General features: G+C 43.2%; 1 protein-coding gene across 5 annotated transcripts in view; it reads left to right on the top strand.

Moving 5' to 3' along the window:
- The window catches only part of UACA (uveal autoantigen with coiled-coil domains and ankyrin repeats), a 115,922-nt gene that overhangs the window by 56,314 nt on the left and 35,825 nt on the right, over positions 1–23,783 (top strand). For all 5 annotated transcript variants that reach the window (XM_038766807.1, XM_038766809.1, XM_038766806.1 and 2 more), the window contains exons 3-8: positions 10,567–10,655; positions 12,477–12,541; positions 13,845–13,902; positions 16,126–16,196; positions 16,302–16,408; positions 21,248–21,426. In XM_038766807.1, the coding sequence (XP_038622735.1) occupies positions 10,567–10,655; positions 12,477–12,541; positions 13,845–13,902; positions 16,126–16,196; positions 16,302–16,408; positions 21,248–21,426 (569 nt within the window). The remainder of the gene's footprint in view (positions 1–10,566; positions 10,656–12,476; positions 12,542–13,844; positions 13,903–16,125; positions 16,197–16,301; positions 16,409–21,247; positions 21,427–23,783) is intronic.

The following is a 23,783-nucleotide window of genomic DNA, read 5'->3' as shown; positions in this document are numbered from 1 at the left end:
GAGGTAACTGAGGCTCAGTGAAGTGACTTACCCAAGGTCACACAACAGACAAGTGGCAGGACCAGAATGAGAACCCAGGTCCTCTGACTACTCAGCCCGTCCTCTTTTTGCTAGTGCACACTGCTTCTCAATCCACTAGCATTTCACTTCAGTTCTGGGCTTTTAAATGACCTTCTGCTTGGAGGGGGCTTAGAGTTGCCTCTGGGAACTTGTTCTCAAGTGCAGCCATGAGCCCAGGGGGTTCTGGATCCTTCTTACTTCTGGGTTTAGGACATGAAAAATTGTTCCCAACCTACTTATGGGGGTCCTCAATCTGGGGACCTCCCTCCCTCCCTCCAGTCTGGATCCATCCCCTTACACCCCCAGATAATACTTAAGGCCCAGTGGAGGGACTCCCGAGGTCACTCCAGACCCCCGGCAGCCAGGGGTCCCCCAAGCACCCAGGGCTCGGGGGTTGTGGCCTTGGTATGCTTGAACAATGCTCCTGTGGAGCCAGGCACTTTGCTAGGAACCCCAAGAAAGTGCCAACTTGGCAGCCCTTCTTAAAAAAGCTTAGTTTCAAAACTAAGAATTTGGCATGGCACAAGGGTGAAACTCCCTTAGGAGGGTCATGAGGTACTTGGCTGGGAATCCTCTTCGGGAAAATCAGATTCATTCAATCTTGAAGTCAGAACTCAAAGAACAATGCCCTCCAAAGACTTTGAAAAAATGGATTCCGAAACCAAACCATTGTTTCCTTCAGTTATAACTTTGGGATTCTAATTCTAGGTATTTAGTTAGGGGAATATTCCATAACATGAGATGAAAACGCAGTTGGGTTAGGTAGAATGTTTTTTCACCGACCTCCACAATCACTTCTGTAATGGGGATATTTATTCGGTTTTCCTTTTGGATGAGATCATTTAAAATGGCCTTTTGCATTCCAGATAAAAGGTCTCGAGCTGTGTTCCAAGCCCAATGTGCTAGGAGACTACAAAGCAGGGAATTGGACAGGAGGAAGGTCATCAATTGTTGTGTAGTTCCCCCCCACCCCCCATTTTTCCTGCATTTCTGACTGTAGAACAATAGAACTCATAAAGGAAAAAGTGACCCAATCTAAATGGTTGTTGTACCATCTATGGCTATTCTATATGTGGACGCTTACAGTCTTGTTTGCTCAACTCCACGAAGTCGTGAAGTGATAACAACTTGGTGTGGAGAGAAGCGTATTAAAACTGAGAGGAACTGTGTTCACGATTCGAATGTGTAGAGGAAACCGTACTCTAATTTCATGGTTTCCATAGCACTACCGCTTCGGTCAAAAGATTACATGGGAGTAATTCCTTGTCAGAATTATTTGCTCTTTTCATGGATCAGTTCTGAAACACAGGGTTAGAAACTTATTTGAGAGAAGCAGCATGGCCTCGAGGAGAGAGCACAGGCAAGGGAGTCAGGAGTCCTGGGTTCTAATACCAGTTCGGCCACTTGGCTGCTGTGTGAACAGGGGCGAGTCTCTCCACTTTTCTCTGCCTTGGTTTCCTCATCTGTATAATGAGGATTAAATACCTGCTCGATCTCTGCCTTAGATTGTGATCCCCTCTTGAGACAGGGACTGCATCCTATCTGATTATCTTGTATCTACCCCAGCACGTAATGTATCGTTTGGCACATAGTATGCACTTAACAAATGTAACTTTTTCTTATTTCTGATTAGTCCAGGTGGTTACAATAGTTGTCGACATCACATTGAGGCACGTTTTCCAGTGGACCTTGAAAGTCCTGGTGTATAATAATAATTGCGATATTTAAGTGCCAGCAGTGGGCCAAGCACTATTCTAAATAGGATAGATTCTTCTGGGATAGATTCAAGACGATAGGTCAAGGTCACATGTGTCTAGTGTGATAAATATTTATGGGCACAGAGGAGAGTTGAGAGAGGAAGGCAGGTGACAGTTTCTAAGGGGAACTCTTCCCTCACAATGCGCCCCTTCCCCCCCTGCCCCCCCAAAATAAATCAGATTTTCTATTAATATCGGCTATAGACAGTTGTAGAATGTGAAGGTAATGTTTTTGGCATATCCCACGTTAAGGAAAATTCAAGTATGAGTACATGTGCCATCTTTGCTGCAGCATGCATGAGCACAACTGTTTTTCTGACATGACATTGTGTTGTGTGTCAAAAGACGTTGGTAGAATGTCTCCAATCAGTAGTGTCTGAGGGCTTCCTTTGTGCAGAGCAATGAACTGAACAATTGGGAAAGTATGGTACAATAGAATTGGTAGACATGATCCCTATCCAGAAGGAGCCTAGAGTCTACAGGAGTTTAACGTTGTATTCTCTCTAAAGAGTGTAGTGAAAACCTGCATTGTAGTTTGTCGGGCAAAAATTAATATTATTAGGCAATTACTATGCATCAAGCACTGTAATAGGCTTTTGGGTAGATACAGTTAATTAGGTTGGACACAGTCCCTGTACCCCATGGGGCTCCCAGTCTAAGTAGAAGGGTAAACATGTACTTAATCCCCATTTTCTATTTGAGGAAACTGAGGCCCAGGGAAGTCAAGTGACTTGCCCAAGGTTGCAGAACAAGCTATTGGCAAAGCCAAAATAGGAACTAAGGTCCTCTGACTCCTGGCCTGTGCTCTTTCCAGTAGGACACACTGCTTCTTCACACTTACCAAAACTACCTAAGCTGCATTTAACACAGTGTGTAGGGCACAGAGGAGTGAGGTTCCTTGTAAGAGCATGGCAGGCTGGATCTGAGCTTGCCTAAGGGGCAGCAACAAAGTTGGGTTGTCTGGGAAACATGGTGAAGTAGATCCACCCTTGGTGATTTGCCAGCTCTCAGCACAGAAGGTACTGATCCATCGCTGTTCTCTTGGCACACAGCATTCCGATGTTCTAGAGGTGGCATCTTTTCCTCCACCCCTTTCTCCCACCCCCATGCCTGCCTCATTTTTGTTCTTTAATTAAAGCATTCTTTAGTCAGGTCAAGTATAGGGCACACTCAAAGCATTTTTCTGACTCGTTTGCCATTACATGAATAATATCTTGTTTCAAAACCAATGTGAGTTTCTGGTTGCCAATTTAGTGTGGAGCAGAGAAGTTAGGTTGGGCCTTAAAAAATAATCTGTCACTGAAAGACAAGGAGAAATATTTAAGGAAATGGCAAGGGTATGTGTTAGCATTCTCACTCATTAATTAATCGTGTTTATCGAGTGCTTGCTCAGGGCAGAGCACTGTACTAAGCGTGTGGGAGAGTACAGGACAGTGGTTGGTAGTCATGTTCCCTGACCACAGGGAGCTTACAGTCTTCAGATGACAGTGTTCACCAACCAGCCCTAGTTCGCGAAGAAGAGAGCTTCATCGGATCCCATCCAAATTACAGTCCAGTGCACTTGACGGGTTCAGGGAATACCATTACTACTCGTATCAATGAATCAATCATATTTATTAAGCGCGTACTCTGTGCAGAGCACTGTACTAAGGGCCTTTGGAGAGCACAATACAACAGAATTAGCAGACGTGTTCCCTGCTCACAGTGATCTTAAAGGGAATATATCTGTTATATTGGTGTATTGTATTCTCTCAAGCACTTAGTACAGTGCTCTGCACAGAATAAGCTCTCAGTAAATGCAGCTGACTGACATTACTGATAGCTGTAGCGTGGACCATTTGGTTTGAAGTCTTTGCTATCACAGTCATAGATGATGGATTATCGTAATAACGATGTTCACTGTGCCTCTCACATTCTTGCCCCTTCAAATCATGCTCTTAAACAGTCAGTCATATTTGAGTGCTTACTGTGTGCAGAGCACTGTACTAAGTGCTTAGGAGAGTACAGTATAACAGAGTTGGTGAACACGTTCCCTGCCCACAGTGAGCTTGCAATCTAGAGGGGGGAGATGGACATTAATATAAATAAATAAATTACTGGTATGTACAGCTGTGGGGCTGAGGGAAGGGTGAATGAAGGGTACAAAGGCAACAGAGAAGGGAGTGGGAGAAGAGTAAAGGAGGGCTTAGAGGAAGACGGCCTCTAGGAGATGTGCTTTTAATAAGGTTTTGAAGGTGGGGAGAGTGATCGTCTGTCAGATATGAAGTGGGAGGGCGTTTCAGGCCGGAGGCAGGACGTGGGCGAGGGGTCGGCGGTGAGCTAGATGAGCTTGAAGCACAGTAGGTAGGTTGCCATTAGTGGAGTGAACTGTGTGGGCTGGGTTGTAGTAGGAGAGTGGTGAGGTAAGGTAGGAGGGGTCAAGGTGATGGAGTGCTTTAAAGCCTACAGTTTGGAGTTTTGGTTTGTTGATGAGGTGGTTGGGCAACCACTGGAGGATCTTGAGGAGTGGGGAAATGTGGACGAAGGGTTTTCATAGGAAAATGATCCAGGCAGCAGAGTGAAGTATGGACTGGAGTGGGGAGAGACAGGAGTCAGGGAAGTCAGCAAGAAAGCTGATGCAGTAATCAAGGTGGAATAGGATAAATTCAGGGATTACGTGGCATTTATGTGAATGGAGAGGAAAGTGGATTTTAGCGAGGTTGTGAAGGTTGAACCGACAGGATTTAGTGACAGATTGAATGTGTGGGTTGAAAGAGCAAGATGAGTCAAGGATAACACCAAGTTTACAAGCATGTGAGACAGGAAGGATTTGAGATGGGAAAGTCAGTGGGTGGGTGGGGGGCAGGGTTATAAATTCTGTTTTTGATCTGTTAAGTTTGAAGTGGGACCTTTAAGTAGGAATGTTCTGAAGGCAGGAGGAAAAGCGAGACTGCAGAGAAGGAGAGAGATCTGGGCTGGAGATGGAGACTTGGGAATCATCTGCATAGAGATGGTAGTTGAAGCCATGGGAGTGAATGAGTTCTTCAAGGGAGTGGGTGTAGATGGAGAATAGAAGGGGAACCAGAACTGAACCTTGAGTGACTCCCACAGTAGGGGTTGGGAAGCAGAGGAGGAGCCCGCAAAAGAGGCAGAATGAGTGGCCAGAGAGATAGGAGGAGAACCAGGAGAAGACAGTGTCAGTGAAGCTGAGGTTGGATAATGTTTCCAGGAGAAGGTGGTGGTCCACAGTGTCAAAGGCAGCTGAGAGTTCGAGGAGATTTAGGTTGGGAGTAGAGGCCATTAGATTCGGCAAGAAGGAGACCATTATTGACCTTTGTGAAGGGGTTTTAAGGGGGAAGAAGCCAGATTGGAGGGGGTCAGGGAGAGAATCGGAGGATAGGATTTTGAGACAGCGGGTGTGGACAACTTGCTCAAGGAGTTTGGAGAGGAATGGTAGGAGGGTGATGATGGGAGCCATGGGGTAAAGGGTACTCCTGCCAGGGTAGGGTATATGAGTGGGTTGTTTGTTGGGGTTTTTTTTGTTGTTTTTTTTACAGCAGACCATGTTTATGGCTGAATTGACAGCAGCATTGTGGAGCTTCCGTGCGCTTGCCGCACTTGCCTTAGTGACTGCTGTGGCCTTTGCTGCCCATGCTAACCAGCTGTTTTTAGGATTTCCCACTGGGCCTGTCCATCTTGCGTAATGCCCTGGATCAAAAGCCCTCACCACTAATGGCATAGCCCCAGCAGGCATTCCCTTCCGTGTCCAGCTGGGAGTAGAACCCTGGGAAGCAACATGGTCTGGTGGATAGAGCATGGGCCTGGGAGTCAGAAGGACCTGGTTCTAATCCTGGCTTCTGGGTGACCTTGGGCAAGTCTTTTCACGGCTTTGTGCCTGTTCCCTCACCTGTAAAATGGGGATAATAATAATAATAACGATGGCATTTATTAAGCACTTACTATGTGCAAAGCACTGTTCTAAGTGCTGGGGAGGTTACAAGGTGATGAGGTTGTCCCACGGGGGGCTCACAGTCTTAATCCCCATTTTCCAGATGAGGTAACTGAGGCACAGAAAAGTTAAGTGACTTGCCCAAAGTCACACAGCTGACAATTGGCAAAGCCAGGATTTGAACCCCTGACCTCTGACTCCAAAGCCCGAGCTCTTTCTACTGAGCCATGCTGATTATAACTGTGAGTCCCATGTGGGACATGGACTTTGTCCTACCTGATTTGCTTGTATGTACCCCAGTGCTTAGTACAGTGCCTGGCACTTAGTGCTTACCAAATGTCATTTTTTAAAAATGACATTCTCACCAGCTATCAGTTTTTAATCTCATGTGCCTTGGAAGTATAAATAGGCTAAACAAACTTCATGCAAAGTGCCAATCTACTGCCAACCTAGAGAAGCAGCATGGCCTAGTGGCAAGAGCGTGGGCTTGGGAATCAGAGGACATGGGTTCCAGTCTTGGCTCCATCACTTGCCTGCTGTGACCTTGGGCAAGTCACTTCACTTTTCTGTGCCTCAGTTACCTCATCTGTAAAATGGGGATTAAGACTGTGAGCCCCACTTGGGACAACCTGATTACCTTGTATCTACCCCAGCATTTAGAACAGTGCTTGGCACATGGTCAGTGCTTAACAAATACCATAGTTATTATTACTTATTACTGTATGTCAGTCAACCAGCCAGTCAGTGAGTACCAGCCATTTGTAAAAAGCCCCTACTTCCAGCATTCTTTTGGTACTTTGATCATAAATGAGAGCATTAATGAATTATAAAGGGGGCAGAAGTAGCCACAATAAGATGAATAACATTAGAAATTAATAATGGCTAAAGAAGCCTTTTTGTTCCTTCTTTGTTTTGAGCAGTGACTGGGTGCAGAGCACTGTTGGAAAAGCCCAGTACAGCAGAGTTGGGGAGGCAGTGTGGTTGAGTGGATAGAGCACAGGCCTGGGAGTCAGAAGGAACTGGATTCTAATCCCGGCTTTGCCACGTGTCTGCTGTGTGACTTTGGCAAGTCACTTCACTTCTCTGTGCCTCATTTACCTCATTTGTAAAATGGGAATTAAGACTCATGAGCTCCATGGGGGACGCGGACTGTGTCCAACCTGATCACCTTGTATCCACCCCAGTACGTAGGACAGTGCCTGGACTATAGTAAGTGCTTGATCAATACCATGAAAAACAAACAAGCAAAAAATAATCAGAGTTGGTAGACAAAATCCCTCTTTACAAGGAATTTAGAGTCTCAGGGGAAGACAGATGCGAACATAGATTAGGGCTAGGGGAAATTGTAGAGCAAAACTTTTCCTATAGAGAGACATACCATTACCTAAAGCTTGGATTCCTTTTGTACTGAGTGAATTAGGTCTTAAAAAGATCATTTAAGCTACCCTGACAGTAGATTGGATGTGATGTAGCAAGTATGTTCAAGATTTTACCTTCAAAAGGATCACTGACTTGTGAAAGAGAAATATATGCTTCAACCCAATAAGACGATTAAAGGTGTAAAAATGATAGATGAGTTTAAAGCTCTCCTTAAAAACTGGAATTTTGGCAATTTAGAGTTTCCAGAATGTAAATTAGTGTGTAATACAGAATAAAAGTGTGAAAGGTTATATTTTGAATTTAAACCAGTCTTTCATTGCTCATAATTTTTTTTCATGGTATTTGTTAGGCACTTCCTATATGTTGAACACTGTTCTAAGCTCTCGGGTACAAACAAGCTAATTAGGTCAGTCACAGTCTCTGTCCTGCATGGGGCTCAAAGTCTTAGTTAAATTAATACCAGTTACCAGTCTGTTATATTCAGTTTTATTCTAATTTGTTATATTTTGCTCTCCCCCAGCATTTTGCACTGTGCTGTGAGACAGAGTAAGTGCTTGATAAACACCATAATTAACCAGCCAACCGATATGAGTTGGTGAAGTCTGACATTGTCAATCAACTATTGATATTTATTCAATGCCTAAGTTCTTGAGAGAGAATCATTGAATTAGAAAACACAATTCCTGCCCTCAAGGATTCTACATTCAAGCTGGGGAAAGCAAATACCAAATGCATTACTGATGGGAAGAAGAAGAGAATAGAAAGATGGTTATGTAGGTGAGTATTCTCCTAGTATGAAGAAGCAATTAGGCAATCAATCACATTTATTGAGCACTTACTGTGTGCAGAGCATTGTATTAAGCTCTTGGGAGAGTACAGTATAACAATATAGCAGATGCATTCCCTGCCTAAAACGATCTTACCATCTAGAGGGGACTGCCTACAGTCTAGACAGCATGGCTTGGTGGATAGAGCCCGGGCCTGGGAGTCAGAAAGACCTGGGTTCTAATCCTGACTCTGCCACTTACATGCTGTGTGACCTTGGGGATGTCACTTCACTTCTCTATGCCTCAGTGACCTCATCTGTAATTGGGGACTGACACTGTGAGCCCTGCGAGGGACGAGGACAGTGTCCAACCTGATTTAGCTTGTATGTACTCGAGGGCTTAGTTCAGTGCTTGGCACATTGTATGCACTTAAGTACTATAAAAAAATGGTCTTTGCAATTAACAAGATTATAAAAAATTACTTTTATTCTCCTTTCTTCCCCAACCCTTTCAGTAAAGATGTTCCCCTCTGCGTATATGTAGTGTGTATATATATATATATATATATATATATATATATATATAGTTTTAGGAATATGTAGCACAAAATAAGAATCCAGCTTCTAATCGAGAGTGAGCAAAATTATTTAGGGTGAGACTGCCTAATGGTGTTGGTGAGACTCACTGGTGGGAAACAGACCAAGTTATTCCTCCGGGAACATAATAGTTGTTTTTTTTTTAATCCACCTAGTTTTCCAGGAAATTCTAGGCTTTTGCAGCCACTTTTGTAGCCACCAGGATTTGTCTTGCTCACCTTTCCTACCTGTTGCCTAACACAAAGGATTTCCTGTCCTTTCTTGTGGGTCCTCTCAGCATCAAAAGGTTCTGGAAGGTGTCCTCTTTCACCCTCAGTCCTTTTAGTAAGCCACTCCTGAGAGCAGCAGTTACTGTTATGCCTAGTGCTGCCATCAAGTCAATTCAGTTCTTTTATTGGTTTGGTGTCATCTCAGTCTTCTTTCCCCACTCCTTTTCTCCAACCCACTTCCTTTTAAACTCCTTTCATATAAGAGTTTAAAATCTGCTTTTGAGCTTAAAATCTACTGGGGGAGACAGGCAGGCATACAGCTTTAATACAGAGCCAAAATAAGTTCAACTAAAAACAAATATATGAAAAAGAGGTAAGCAAGTATACCCTTAATTCCCTCTAATGGGTGTTTTCATTATGCCTTTTGGCTAGACTGCTGTTAGGAAATTTAGGGGTCGTTCTTCCAGGAATACAAGCCTGTTGGGATACAGTGTGATGTGTCATAGTAAATCGTTGTGTGAGTTTGTTGTGTGTTTTTTTATATATAGTATTTTTTAGGCACTTAACTATGTACTTGGCACTATACTAAATCCTGGGATAGATTCAAGCTAATCAGGTTGGACCCAGTCTCAATCCCACATGGGGCTCACAGTCTTAATTCCCATTTTACAGATAAGGGAACTAAGGCCCAGAGAAGTCAAGTGACTTGCCCAAGGTCACACAGCAAACAAGTGTCAGAGCCAGGATTAGAACTCAGATCATTTTGACTCCCAGGCCTGTGCTCTATCCACTAGACCATGCTGCTTCTCTGTGTTAGACACCAGATGAGTAGTACAAATGACTTTTCTTTAATACAGGCTTTTTCCAGAATGCAACCCCCAGGTTATAGAAGTTCTGACTGAACACAAATGTTACCGGTGGCTAATGAGAGGAAATGACTGGAGAGATTGTTTTAGGAGAACCCCGGAGATGTGAAGGAAGTGTGGTTCCTTAAACCTATCCGGGGGGCAGGGGTGTGTATCATGGGTGGAAGATGGAAGAGTCAGAAATGAGGTACAGTTAAAGTGGTTAGCTTGGTAGGGGCAAAGGGGTGTGAGATGGGGGTAAACCTGAGAAGGAAACAGAAAGTGGGGAGGAAAGCCATGAATCCAATGGTCAGAAGGTGGTTTCTTGTGGAGAGAAATGTGTAGCCATTGGAAATTTTTCTGAGGAGAAATTGCTGGTTATCCCTGTACAAGGGCTAACGAATGGGTTCGTATTTACAGTAGTATACCCAGCCTTCTGGGACTGTTAGCTCGTTGAGGGCAGGGAGTGTATCTGTTTATTATTATATTGTATCTTCCCAAGCACTTAGTACAGTTCTTTGCACACAGTAAGTGCTCAATAAATACCATTGAGTGAATGAATGAATGGAGTCAATCTCCATGAACCCTGCTTGAATGAAAATTTGCAGTCTAGAGTGGGTGCCTTGTTCAACTGTTTGCCTGCTGTCCATCATTTCTTCAAGCATTGCATCATGGTATATCCAGGTGGAGATGTGTGTTGTTAGAAGCACAACATTCCCTAATTCCCTCCTAGTGTTATAATAAAAACCATATTTTATGGAAGAGCTAAGCACTTTGACACTCACTTCACCCACACAGCACAGCTACATATATCCTTAATAGTAATTAAAGCTTATTTTCACAATGAGGATTTTTCTTACTTTTTAACTATGAATAATTTATGTAACCCTTGAAGGTATTTTTCTCTTTTCCCTTGTATGCAGTTCATCAAAAACTAATCTTGAGAAACTTATTAATGGATGAAAATCATGGAGTCATGGTGCTGTATGGAATATACCCGTAAATTTATTTTCATTGTATTTAGATTCCATGTTGTGGCATCAAAGGGAAACCTGGATTGTCTGAATGCTATACTAGTACATGGAGTTGACATCGCAGCCAGGGATGCTTCAGGTATATTTTCCTCCAAATACAACAGTACTAATAATTCTAACAGGCTACTAACGGATTGTGTAAAATCTCATCTTAAGAGGAAAAAAAATCTTTTGAACTCGAAAGAGTGGAGAAAAACTTTGATGTTGATCATTGAGTTGTAAATTAGGGTTGTTAATTTAGGGGAAAATACCTGATCTTCCCCTTATGCCTGTAAGTCTTTTTTTTTCATTTTATATTTCAGTTTCATCATATTTTTCTGTCCTGGTCTGTCTCCTCTCTCTGGATCCCTGGGACAGTTTGTTGCAGTGAACAGAGCTCTCAGAGACCCCTTGGGTGGGAGCGTAGTTGGGAGGATAGCTGCCCCCAGCCATCAGGTCCAGCCCTGTTCACTTCTTGGATCTCTGAAAAAGGAGAGCTGAAGGGCGCTAGCCCATGCTTCCTTGTCTGTTACTATCACCTGCTCCTGGGACAGGGGCCTCTCTCCCTGGGCATTGGGTGGGAGGGAGAGGGGGCTGTTATCCCTTTCTCCTTTGCTTGCTTCATCCCTCCTGTGTGGGAATGGATGAAACCAAGACCCCACTTCCCTCTCCTAGTTCTCTGCTCCTACACTTAGCTCTGTCTTCTCCCATGTTTCTCAGCTCACTTAGAGCATTCTCTCACTTTTAGTTTATAAAGACCCTGCTCTCGCCTTTAAAGACTGTTTGAAATCCCTTGTACCAAAGGCTTTTGCGCTCTCTCTCTCTCTCTCTCTCTCTCTCTCGATCTCTCTCTCTCTCTCTCTCTCTCTCTTCCTCTCTCCCTCTCTCTCTCTCTCTCTCCCACCCCCCCCCCCCCCTTTTCCAATTACAGCCACTTACCCTACATCCCAGCATGGCACCCCTAATGCATTCAGTTAAATCAGAATATGTGTTTTCATGATGAATCTTGGCTAGAATCTGGTGGCAGAATCAGGGAATGTTCTTCCAAAAGCACGAGTCTGTCTGAATTCAGATTATTATTATTGTTAATAATAATGAGTTTTTTAAAGTGCTTCCTAGGTACCAGGCACCATACTAAGCACTGAGGTAGATACAAGCTAATCAGGTTGGACACAGTCCATGTCCCACTTGGGGCTCACAGTCTTAATCCCCATTTCACAAATGAGGAAACCGAGGTTCAGAGAAGTTCAGTGCCTTGTCCAGCAGGTTAGTGGTGGAGCCAGGATTAGAACCCTGATCCTTCTGACTCGCAGGCATGTGCTCTGTCCACACAGAAGAAACTGTGAGCCCATGTTCTCTAATAATGCAGGAAGTACATTCTGCCAAACCACACATCCAGGAAAAAATGCATGCAAATTGTGTTGTGCACTCACTGTGTGCAGAGCACTGTGCTAAGCGCTTGGGAGAGGACAATACAGTGGAATTAGGAGACACATTCAGTACTTATCCACTCCTGTACCATATACATGAGCATAAGTCATTCCTCTCGTTCCTGGGTGCATTATCTCAAAACAGGCTCGGGTTATCAGATGAACATCCCCCAATTCCCTTGCAGCATTCTAGCCAAAATGCTTGGTGAAAACATGTACATATGGTGACAAAAGGACCACTTAGGTTAACAAATCTGCATGTATTATACTTAAGATGTGATATTCCCATTTCTCCATTTTATACCTTGGTAATAGGTAACATATTTTGTTGTTTTTTTTTAATCAGATCGAACAGATGCTTTAAAATTTTGCTTTACATTTTGGATCCGGGAATTCTTTACTATCTTACCATATAGAGAAATGAATAGATTGAAGAGGAGGTAATAGTCACCAAATGTGTTGAATTTTAATTGCTATGTTTTAACTTCTAGGGAGGAATGCCTTGCACTTAGCTGCAAAATACGGACATGCCTTATGCGTACAAAAGCTTTTACAGGTAGTGAAGATTAAATCCTTAATTTGTATTCATGTATGATAAAACTTAAAGGAAGGCTTTTGGTATTTTTTTTATCGTTAGCATTTTGGAGAAAAAAACCATGTTGATTTTGACTTTTCTTCAAGTTTTGTTGGAAAATGTAAACAACAAAAGGGATTGAATGAATGAATGACAAAACACTAGGAAAATGAATCACTCAATCACATTTATTGAGTACTTACTAGGTGCAAGGCACTGTACTCATGGCAAACCTTTGTGAATACATAATAAACTACCAACCAAACTGCTACCCTGTTGACCATACTGAGATGAGAATCTTTTTATGTCCCAGTTAATAAAGACTGTTAATATGTAGTACAAAATAGGTCATGGTCAAACCCACGTTTTTCCCTAAACCAAGATGTGTACCAAAATACCAGTTTAGAGCTCCTTCTAATAACCTTCAGTTCTAATTCCTACTCCGCCAAGTGGCAGAGCCAGGATTAGAACCCAGGTCCTTCTACCTCCCAGGCTTGGGCTCCCAAATCCCTAGAAATCAGCAACTATTGCCTCCCCTGCCCTGCTTGTTGTTATATTATACTCTCCTAAGTGCTCTGCACATAGCAAGGGCTCAATAAATGTTGGATTGAATGAATGAATGAATACCCCAATGGCCACCAGCTCCATTCCAAAATAACACACTCAAGAAGCAGGATGGCCTAGTGGAAAGAGCCCATTGGCAACTGGCCTGGTCAGTCAGTCATTTATTGAACGCTTACTGTGTGCAGAGCACTGTACTATACTAAATGCTTGGGAGAGTATGATATAAAATAAAGAGACACAATTCCCTGCTCACAAGGAACTTAGTGTAGAGAGGGAAACACATTAATATAAATAAGTAAATTTTGGATATAGACATAAGTGCGTCTGCTGTGTCTGTTTATGTGGGTCCCTTTGAGATGAATACCAGAGCTGTGTTGCCACAGAGGCTACGAAAGCCACTGGGTCCAGGGCAGTGATTTTGCATTCAAACCAGCCATCAGCTTGGTATAAATGGATAATTCCAGAGGGTAATGTGTTGTGGTCTCCCCCCACCTCATTCCCCCCTCCCCTTTCACACACCTTCCAGGAGTTGCAAGTTGGGAGGAATGAAGTTCATTTGATGGAGGGCGGTGGGTATAAGATAATTACCATTTGATGGTCTGTTTGTAAAAATTTCAAATAAGGGAATTTAAAGAATGAAATATTTTAGAATTGAAAGTCAAATATGCATTCTAGAAACATCTGTAATTTTTAATAGAATTCTACTAACTCTCTTTAATAGTATAACTGTCCTACTGAACATGGGGATCATCAGAATAGAACAGCCCTTCATGATGCAGGTAAGCAGAGACTTTGTGGTTTTGGGTTGTGATCAGATTGTAACTTGATGCAGTTTCAGTTACTCGTCAAACCTTTTAAATCACTGCACTTTGTGCTGAAAGTGTGCTCTAATGTAGTCGGCGTGTTTTTGAAGTTTACTGAGCAGTCTTCTATTTAATTCCAGCAAAAGGTAGTGGTAGGGTTGCATCTTGTTGTGGTTTGGCTCTCTAATAATAATAATTTTTGTTGTGCTCACTGTGTGTCAAGCACTGTATTAAGTGCTGGGGTAGATACAAGGTAATCAGGTCAGATGCAATCCCTGTCCCACAAGGGGCTCAGTCTATGAAGGGAGACGGGTATTGAGTTTCCATGTTGAGGGAACCATGGCCCAGAGATGTTGTGATTGGCCCAAAGTCACACAACAGACGAGAAGCAGCATGGCCTAATGGAAAGAGCCCTGGCTTGGGAGTCAGAGGACCTGGGTTCTAATTCCGGCTCTGACAGTTATCTACTGTGACCTTGAGCAAGTCACTTCATTTCTCCTAACTTCTGTTGCCTCATCTGTAAAATGGAGATTAACACCATGAGCCCTTGTAGGACAGGGACTGTGTCCAACTTGATTATCTTGTATCTATCCCAAAGCTTAGTACAGAGCCTGGCACAAAGTAAGTGCTTAACAAATACCATTTAAAGAAAAAAAAAGGGGGTGGAGCCAGGATCGGAATGCAGTTGCTCTGACCTGTGCGCTTCCCACTCGGACACCTGGGTTTTCTGTAGAAACACAAACTAATCATTTTATAGATTAGGCAAAATGGACCAGGCTTCCCTTGTATGCATCTGATGCTGTTATCAATACCCAAAGCATTTCTTTGAAGTTTTGGAGATGAGAAAAGTAATATTTAAAGAAAACTTCAAATCAAACTACAAATAGCTCTCTTACATTTTTGTGGAATTGGTGTCTTCAGAAAGACAAGCATCTGTTCCTTTGGTTAATTGCGGACTGTTTTCCATCAAGGTTTTTATTGTAATGAAAGGAATATTTTTTTCAGTAAGTGTATTTTTAACATCTAATGGGCAGAGACAATTTGCTGGTTTCTGGAGTACTGTATCCTGGAATACATTACAAGTTCACAAAGACATTGCAACCTTGACCAGTCTAAACTTGCCAAGAATTGTCTCTTGCTATATATCAGTTGAATAGGTAGTTATTCACTTGCATATTCAGGTCAGATTTCACTTGTTTCATGTATTTTATACTCTGGAATGATTTCTGCTCTGTCACCCTGGTGTTGGATTTTTTTGGGAGTCATCTCACAATTTTTTTTCCCCTTTTGACATAGTTGGTGTTTTAGTAAGTACCCACCCTCAGCATTAAGGTCAGCTGGTCACCAAAAGATGAAACAGAGTATCAGTTATTTGGCAGTCAGTCATATACTAGCCCTTACTGTATGCAGAACAGTATACTAAACGCTGGGGAGAGTGTAATAGAAACAGCATAGCCTACTGGCAAGAGCATGAACTTGGGAGTCAGAGGTCCTGAGTTTTAATCCTGGCTCCACTATGTGTCTGCTGTGTGACCTTGGGCAAGTCACTTCAATTTTATGTGCCTCAATTCCCTCATTTTTAAAATGGGGATTAAGACCGTGAGCCCCCTGTGGGATAGGGACTGTGTCCGGTCTGCTTGACTACCCCAACCACTTAGAACAGGGCTTGGCACATAGTAAGTGCTTAACAAATACCATAGTTATTATTATTATAAGATAGCAATATAACAGACACATTCCCTGCCCGCAGTAAGCTTAGTTGGAGGCCAAAAGGGCATGTGGAGGTAGAGCCAAACTAGTTATTCTCAGGGTAGAAAAATGGAGGGAAAATCAAATTTGTCTCATCTTATTCAGTCCATGTCCAGGTAGTTAGCAGATTGGTTGCAATGTCGAGGGACTTTCTTATATCACCCCGCAATAACTGGAATTAAATTAAAGAGGGTATCACTGAGTTTATTTTTTTTTAAGTCAATCAATCGTATTTATTGAGTGCTTACTGTGTGCAGAGCACTGTACTAAGCGCTTGGGAAGTACATATAGAGACAGTCCCTACCCAACACATTACTTCACCTAAGGTGGACAGAGACGGCAGTGGTTTTGGAAGTGGAGGCATTCTTGGGCTTTGAATGGAATCTGGAAAACTTTTGAAAAGTGAATATAAACTGGTGAAACTATTCTGTTTGTCGTGGTTCTCCCAAGCTATGACTGACTGTACCTCTAGCATTCAGCTGCTGTGTGACCATGGAGCCTCGGTGAATGCCAAAGACGCGGTGAGAATCCCTTCTTCATTCACTGGGCGAATTCAAGGGAGTTGAGTTTCTCTCCATTCCCAAGGTTTACACTTTTCTCCCACTTGGATTTTCCCTGCTGCTCAGGATGGGCGGACTCCTCTGGTGCTGGCCACTCAAATGTGTCGACCAAACATATGCCAACTTCTGATCGACCGAGGAGCGGATATTAATGCAAGAGACAAACAAAACAGGTAATGGCCTTTACTGGTGAGAGAATCGTTCATATAATTGTGTGTGTGTGTGTGTGTGTGTGTGTGTGTGTGTGTGTGTGTTAGTGTGTTATTTCTTTCTCTCTCTCCGGGCTGGGTGAAACTGACCCCAATGTAGGCAAGCTTCATCCCACTACCTAATCAGTCTCAAGTCACAGCAGACATTGTAAGCTACTTAAGGGCAGGGATTGTATCTACCAAATTTATTGTACTCTCTCAAGCGCTTAGTACAGGGCTCTGCAAGCAGTAAGTGCTCAGTGAATATGATTGATTGATTGATTGTGAAATGCCCCAGTCTCCATTTCAACCTCATTCCTCACCCTTCCCTCCCTCCTGCCTCTAGCCTTCATCCCCCAGCATCCAGGACATCTCCCATTGCAAGGTGAAGGACTCAGTAGAGTCTGTGTGTGCTGAGCTGGGGCCAGACCTGTGCTAATTGGCCAGGGGCTAATGAGTTTTGGGAGGCCCCCATGTGATGTATGATGTAACTGTGATTGTGTGTGTGTGTGTGTGTATGTGTATAGAAGGCCAGAAAACTGGAGCATTCATTTCTTCCAGAATGCATGTTTTCAATAAAAGTTTTGGATAGAACATGAGGGCAGAAGAATCAAGGAACGTCTGCCTGGATGTCTAGTGTTGCGCTGTTGAAAGAAATAGAGAAGCAAAGTGGCCTAGCGGATAGAGCATGGACCTGAGTTCTAATCCTGCTTGGCCACTTGTCTGCTGTGTGACCTCGGGGAAGTCACTTCACTTCTCTGGGCCTCGGTTACCTCATCTGTAAATTGGGGATTAAGATTGTGAGCCCCATGTAGGAAAGGGCCTGTGTCCAACCTGATTAGCTTGTACCTACTCTGGTGCTTAGTACAGTGCCTGGTTGTAGTAAGCACTGAACAAATACCATAAAAACAAGCAGTTGTGCTCAGTGTCAGGTATGGGATAGGCACTACTATATGAGTTTTCCTTAGTAGTATCTGGCAACAATGGGACACCAACCCCACCCCCATTTTAGAGTGACCCTGGTTATGGTTCTGACATTTGCCTGCTATGTGGCATTGGTCAAATCATTTAACTTCTCTGTACCTCATTTAATTACCCACTTTCACTCTCTCTTAGATTGTAACCCCCATGTGTAACAGGGACTGTGTCCCATCAGATGAGAAGCAGTGTGGCTCACTGGAAAGAGCACAGGCTTTGGAGTCAGAGGTCATGGGTTCAAATCCCTGCTCCGCCAATTGTCAGCTGCTCCGCCAATTGTCAGTTGTGTGACTTTGGGCAAGTCACTTAACTTCTCTGGGCCTCATCTGTACCTCAGATGAGGTACAGTTACCTCATATGTAAAATGGGGATTAAGACTGTGAGCCCCTCGTGGGACAACCTGATCACCTTGTAACCTCCCCAGTGCTTAGAACAGTGCTTTGCACATAGTAAACGCTTAATAAATGCCATTATTATTATAATTTATCCTGTGTCTTCCCAAGTATTTAATTTGGTGTTTGCCACATAGTAAACATTTACTAAATACCACCAATGTAGGAAAAGTGGTTGATTGATTGATTGGTTGTACCCACATTAACAATTTAAGCATATGAAAATTGAATTCTTTTTAAAATACTTCAATAAAAACAAACTCCACAAGATATAGAAGAAATAAAATAGAGCTGAAACTTTTATTTGAAGCGTTTAATTACGAAGGTGATCAAGATATTTTTAAGCCCAAGTCGATCAACCTGCTTAATGATTTAGAAAAATTCACAGATTGGATTATAATGTAAATTCTGCTTCTAACCACCTCTGTCTATTTGTCCCGGCCTTTCTTGAGGCAGGGTATAGGAATGCACATATGAAAATTCATTTAAAAAGGGGAATTCTTGCTCCAGTTGCATTTGACATACCTAAAGGGAGTGTTGGTAGGGGAGGAAGAAGAAGAAATTCTACTCCTAATTCCAGACATTTTCCAGAGTGCAGATCACGTAAAACATTGATTTTTCACGTTTTTTTGGTACCAGCATTGTTTTCTAGTGGTGCTTTAAGTATATTATGATTTTAAAGGTGACCAATTTTATTCCGTAAATATCAAATAACAGCCAAATTCCTATAAGATGGGGCTTGTATTCCTGAAGAACTTCATCAATCTATCTATTAGGCCATGCTGCTTCCATATTTATTGAGCATTTACTATGTGCAGAGCACTGTTCTAAGTGTTTGGGAGAGTAAAATATATCAGGCACATTCCCTTCACACAACAAGCGTGCAAACACAAAAGTTTTTCCCATCATGGTACTATGCTGTATCGAGGTGGATATATTTTATGAGAAGAAAATTCTCTTATTCTTCAGTAACATAGTATCCAAAATGCAAAATGAAAAAACGTGCAATACAGAAGAACATACTGCAGTCATTCCAGAAGAAAGTTGCCTAGTTGGTCAGTAAATCATTAGGATCCAGGATAGTCTTGGAAAACCGCCTTTTTGGGGGCTGTTTTAAAGACTCGGTTAGTGGACTTTTACATGGAGTGGAAAGAGCTTGAGTCCAACTTGTCTCACACCTCTTTACTTCCTCTCAGTGTGCCTGTTGCTGTATTATTATGTATGACATTATTGTATGGTATTTGCTGAAGCATTTACTATGTGCCAGGCACTATTCTAAGCACTGAGGTAGATACCAGCTATTAAGTTTGAACCCAATCCGTGTCCCACATGGGGCTCACAGTCTTCATCCCCATTTTACCTACGAGGTATGTAAATCCCCATTTTGCAAATGAGGTAACTGAGACCCAGAGAAGTGAAGTGTCTTGCCTAAGGTCACACAGCAGACAAAGTGGCGGAGTGGGGGTTAGAACCCAGGTTCTTCTGACTCCCAGGCCCTGCTCTTGCCACCAGACCACACTGCTTCTCTCCTTCAGGACTTTTGGCAAAATGCTGGGGACAGATGCCAGGATAGTTCACAGGGTCACTGGCCTGCAGTGTAGGAGGTAGTTTTAGGTTACCTGGCCCACAAGGAAAGAACAGCATGACACACCCAGCAAAAAAACAGCAACAACTTAGTGACATTAAGAGCTGCGGTATTTGTAGTTGAAGGAAATGGTCACAGGTTTTTCTCCACTCCTAGAGGACCGTCCCTAGTTCAACAGTGTAGGCCTCTCTGACATTTTAAGTGTTGGGAACATAAGCTGTCACTGCAGCCTTCTGCCCATCCCACTCCAATGGGCCATAAAAATAGTGATTACTAATTGTGGTTCTTGTTAAGTACTTAGCCAGTGCTTAGAACAGTGCTTTGCACATAGCGCTTAATAAATGCCATTATTATTATTATTATTATTATTACTATGAGCCAAGTACTGGGGTCAATACAAGTTAATCAGGTTGGACACAGTCATTCATTCAGTCGTATTTATTGAGTGCTTACTGTGTGCAGAGCATGTACTAAGCGCTTGGGAAGTACAAGTCGGCAACATATAGAGACGGTCCCTACCCAACAGTGGGCTCACAGTCTAGAAGGGGGAGACAGACAACAAAACAAAACATGTTAACAAAATTCATTCATTCATTCAAATGTATTTATTGAGCACAGTCCCCGTCCCATGTGAGGCTCACAGTCTAAGTTAGAGGGAGCAGGATTTAAATCCCCATTTTACAGATGGGGTGACTTGCCCGAGGTCAAACAGTAGACACGTGGCAGAGTCAGGATTAGAACCCAGGGCCTCTGTCCCTGAGGCTGGAGCTCTTTCCCCTAGGCCCCACTGCTTGTCATGGTTCAACCTCTGCACTGGCGGGCCGGGGCCCCTCCGGGCCATGGGGTTGGTGCTGCCCCAGGAGTCCTGCGGGCCCAGTTGGAACCTTCAGATGTTTGCTTTGGCCTGGGTGGAGGCCAAAGCCTGTCACACTGGGCTACCAGGGGACAGCATTGGGACCTTCCACCTAAGTATAGGGGTCCCCGGGGTGGGCCGACAGGACAGGTGGCCAGTGCAGTCCCTGGATTTTGAGACCCCTCCCCTCCCAGGGACCACCTGGGTGCTCTCTCTCTCTCTCTCTCTCTCTCTCGGCATGGTAGTACAGTACTCTGCAGTCAGTCATTATTTATTGAGCACTTACTGTCTGTAGAGCACTCTACTAAGCGCTTGGGAGAGGACAATAAAACAAGCACATTCCGTGCTCACAATGAGCTTAGAGTCTAGAGGAGCATACACTAAGCACTTAAATCCTATCCATTCATTCAGTCAGTCATATTTATTGAGCGCTTACTGTGTGCAGAGCACTGTACTAAGCGCTTGGGAGAGGACAGTGCAATAGAGTTGGTAGACATGTTCCCTGCCCACAAGGAGATTACAGTCCTTTTTTGATGGCTGTTCCCCAATGAAGTAACATTGTGAGATGGGAAGTCTTATGGTTTTGTTAGTTTTAAGCTTAGCTGGTTGACATGGATTCTTGCAGACCTAATAATAATAATGGTATTTTTTAAGCGCTTACTGTTTGTCAGGCACCTTTCTAAGTGCTGGGGTAGAGTCAAGCAAATCAGGTTGGACACAGTCTCTGTCCCACTTGGGGCTCATAGTCTGAATCCCCATTTTCCAGTTGAGATAACTGAGGCCCAGAGAAGTGAAGCAACTTATCCGAGATCACACAGCAGACAGTTGGCGGAGCTGGAATTAGAACCCAGGTCCCTCTGACTCCCAGGCCCATGCTCTATCCACTAAGCCCTGCTGCTTCCCCTAGACAGACCTGATGTGGTAGAGTAGGGTAACCTTTTCCTTGAGCTTTGTTTAACATTTCCCAGGATCCATTGATTAGCGAGGTCTCCCTCTCTCCCGCTTTCTTTCCTCAGGACGGCGCTCATGCTAGGCTGCGAACATGGATGTGCGGACGCAGTGGATGTTTTGATTAAAAATGGTGCCGACGTCAACTTGCTAGACTCCCGGGGTCATGACAGCTCTTACTATGCCAGAATGGGGGACAATCTAGACACTCTGACCTTGGTGAAGACTGCCGTTACCAACTTTAAAGGTACCCAAACTCTCCATTAGCGTGTTTCAAGATTTAGAGTTTGACTTATTTGAGGGGATTGAAAGGCTTTTTCACAGATAAGATTGCTCTGTTTTGTTGGAAGTTTAGAGTTTATCCGTCTCCTAGTGCCACACCCTGCTCCTGTTTATAGTTCTCTGACTGATGTGGAGGAAACCCGTCTGTCTCCATTTAATATGTACTTCTTGAGGAAACAGTTTTGTGTCTGTTGAGGTGCACATGTCTGTAGCTCCAGTGGAGTCAAAAACAATTCTCAAACCCCCATCCCAGTTTATGAAAAAGACATCTTTTTGTTGTAGGAAGAGATGCCCTGTCTGCTGCAGTGATAATAATCATAACAGTGACAGTGCTCTGCACACAGTTAGTGCTCAATAAATACGATTGATTGATAACAATAATAATAATATTATTTATTAAGCACTTAACTACGTGTCAAACACTGTCTTTAAGCACAAGAGTTGATACAAGTTAACCAGGTTGGACACAGTCCCCATCCCACATGGGGCACACAGTCTCAATCCCCATTTTACAGATAAGGTAACTGAGGCACAGAGAAGTGAAGTGACTTGCCTAAGGGCACACAACAGATATGAGACAGAGCTGGGATTAGAACCCAGGTCCTTCTGACTCCCAGGCCCATGCTCTGTCCACTAAGCCACACCGCTTCTCTTCTATCCAGCTTATATCCAACCATCTGATTGTCAGTTGGTAGTTCATTTTCTTTCAAGGATAATAGAATGTTTTAATACACTGCTAAATCCAGTGGTGATGAAGACATTTTATTCTGGATGATTCCAGTGACATTTCCAGGTGGGAAACAGATCTAAAACAGATAATTAGGGGACTGCCTTGACCTTTGGCACAAGTGAATTGGTGGCTCTTGCTCACTCTGCCACATTTTAAATTGCCAGTGTTTTCTCCATCCCCCTACCTAAATGACCTCAGGAGACCGGGGGTGGAGGGGGCTTGGGGAAGGAGGGCTGAAGAGCAGGTAAGAAGAACCCAGCTGCTTGAATTTGTGAGCAGTGATATTACTAAGCGCTTGCGAGAGTATAAGTACCAACAGAGCTGGTAGACATGTTCCCTGCCCACAAGGAGCTTAAAGTTTAGTATGGGAGACAGATATAAAAACTAATTATGGAAGTGTACCTCAATCAATCAGTCGTATTTATTGAGCGCTTACTGTGCACAGAGCACTGGACCCCCACTTGGGAGAGTACAGTATAACAAAATTGGTAGGTGTATTCCTTGCCCACGAGTTCATAGTCTAGATTGGGAGACAGTCATTAATATAAATAAACAAATTGTATAATTTATAGATATGTAAATAAGTGCTGTGGGACTGAGGGGGGAAAATATTGTGGTGTTAGTAATAATAATTCTGGTATTTAAGTACTTACTTTGTGCCAGGCACTATACTAAACCCTGGGTGGATACAAGCAAATCAGGTTGGACACAGTCCCAATCCCCCTGTGGGGCACACGGTTTCAATCCACATTTTACAGATCAGGAAACTGAGGCCCAGGGAAATGAAGTGACTTGCCGAAGGTCACACAGCAGACAGTTGGTGGAGCTGGGATTAGAACCAATGACTTTGAGGCCCATGCTCTATCCACTATGCCATGGGCTGTTCGTTTAGACCCCTGTTTACTTCTATCCCTCTGAAAATGCCTGACTCACTATCAGTAACTTTATCACTGAGGCACTAAGTTGCATTTTGGGACCTAAGGGGGAAAAATAAACCTTAATGCACAACAGTGCATTAGTTATTACCAATATAACAGTGCATCACAACAGTGATTGCAGTCAATCTATGAAACTTATTGAGCACTTTACTGTGTACAGAGCACTGTACTAAGTGCTTGAAAAAGTACAGTACAACAGAGTTGGTAAAAACATCTCGAAAAGCAGCGTGGTTTAGTGGAAAAAGCCCGGGCTTGGAAGTCAGAGGTCGTGGGTTCTAATATTTGCTCCGCCACTTAATCAGCTGTTTGACTCTGGGCAAGTCACTTAACTTCTCTGCACCTCAGTTACCTCGTCTGTAAAATGGAGATTAAGACAGTGAGCCCCACATAGGACGACCTGATTACCTTGTACCTATCCCAGAGATTAGAACAGTGCTTGGCATATAGTAAGCTCTTAACAAATACCATCATCATTATTATTATTTTTTTGTCCTTATAGTCTATAGGGGGCTAATAGTCTACAGGGAATTATTTTGGTATAACATCTGTGAATCGTCCAAGAAGAATATATCTAAGACACGTGCAGTTTCTTTCAGATGAAAATGAAGATAATGGGGGGGGAAGAATGAACTTTTTTCAAAATAATTGAATCAA

Source organism: Tachyglossus aculeatus, chromosome 26 (genome assembly GCF_015852505.1).
Source record: "Tachyglossus aculeatus isolate mTacAcu1 chromosome 26, mTacAcu1.pri, whole genome shotgun sequence".
NCBI classification, from domain to species: Eukaryota; Metazoa; Chordata; class Mammalia; order Monotremata; family Tachyglossidae; genus Tachyglossus; species Tachyglossus aculeatus.
The sequence above is the reverse complement of the archived record's forward strand: the minus strand, read 5'-3'. Positions and strand labels throughout refer to the sequence as shown.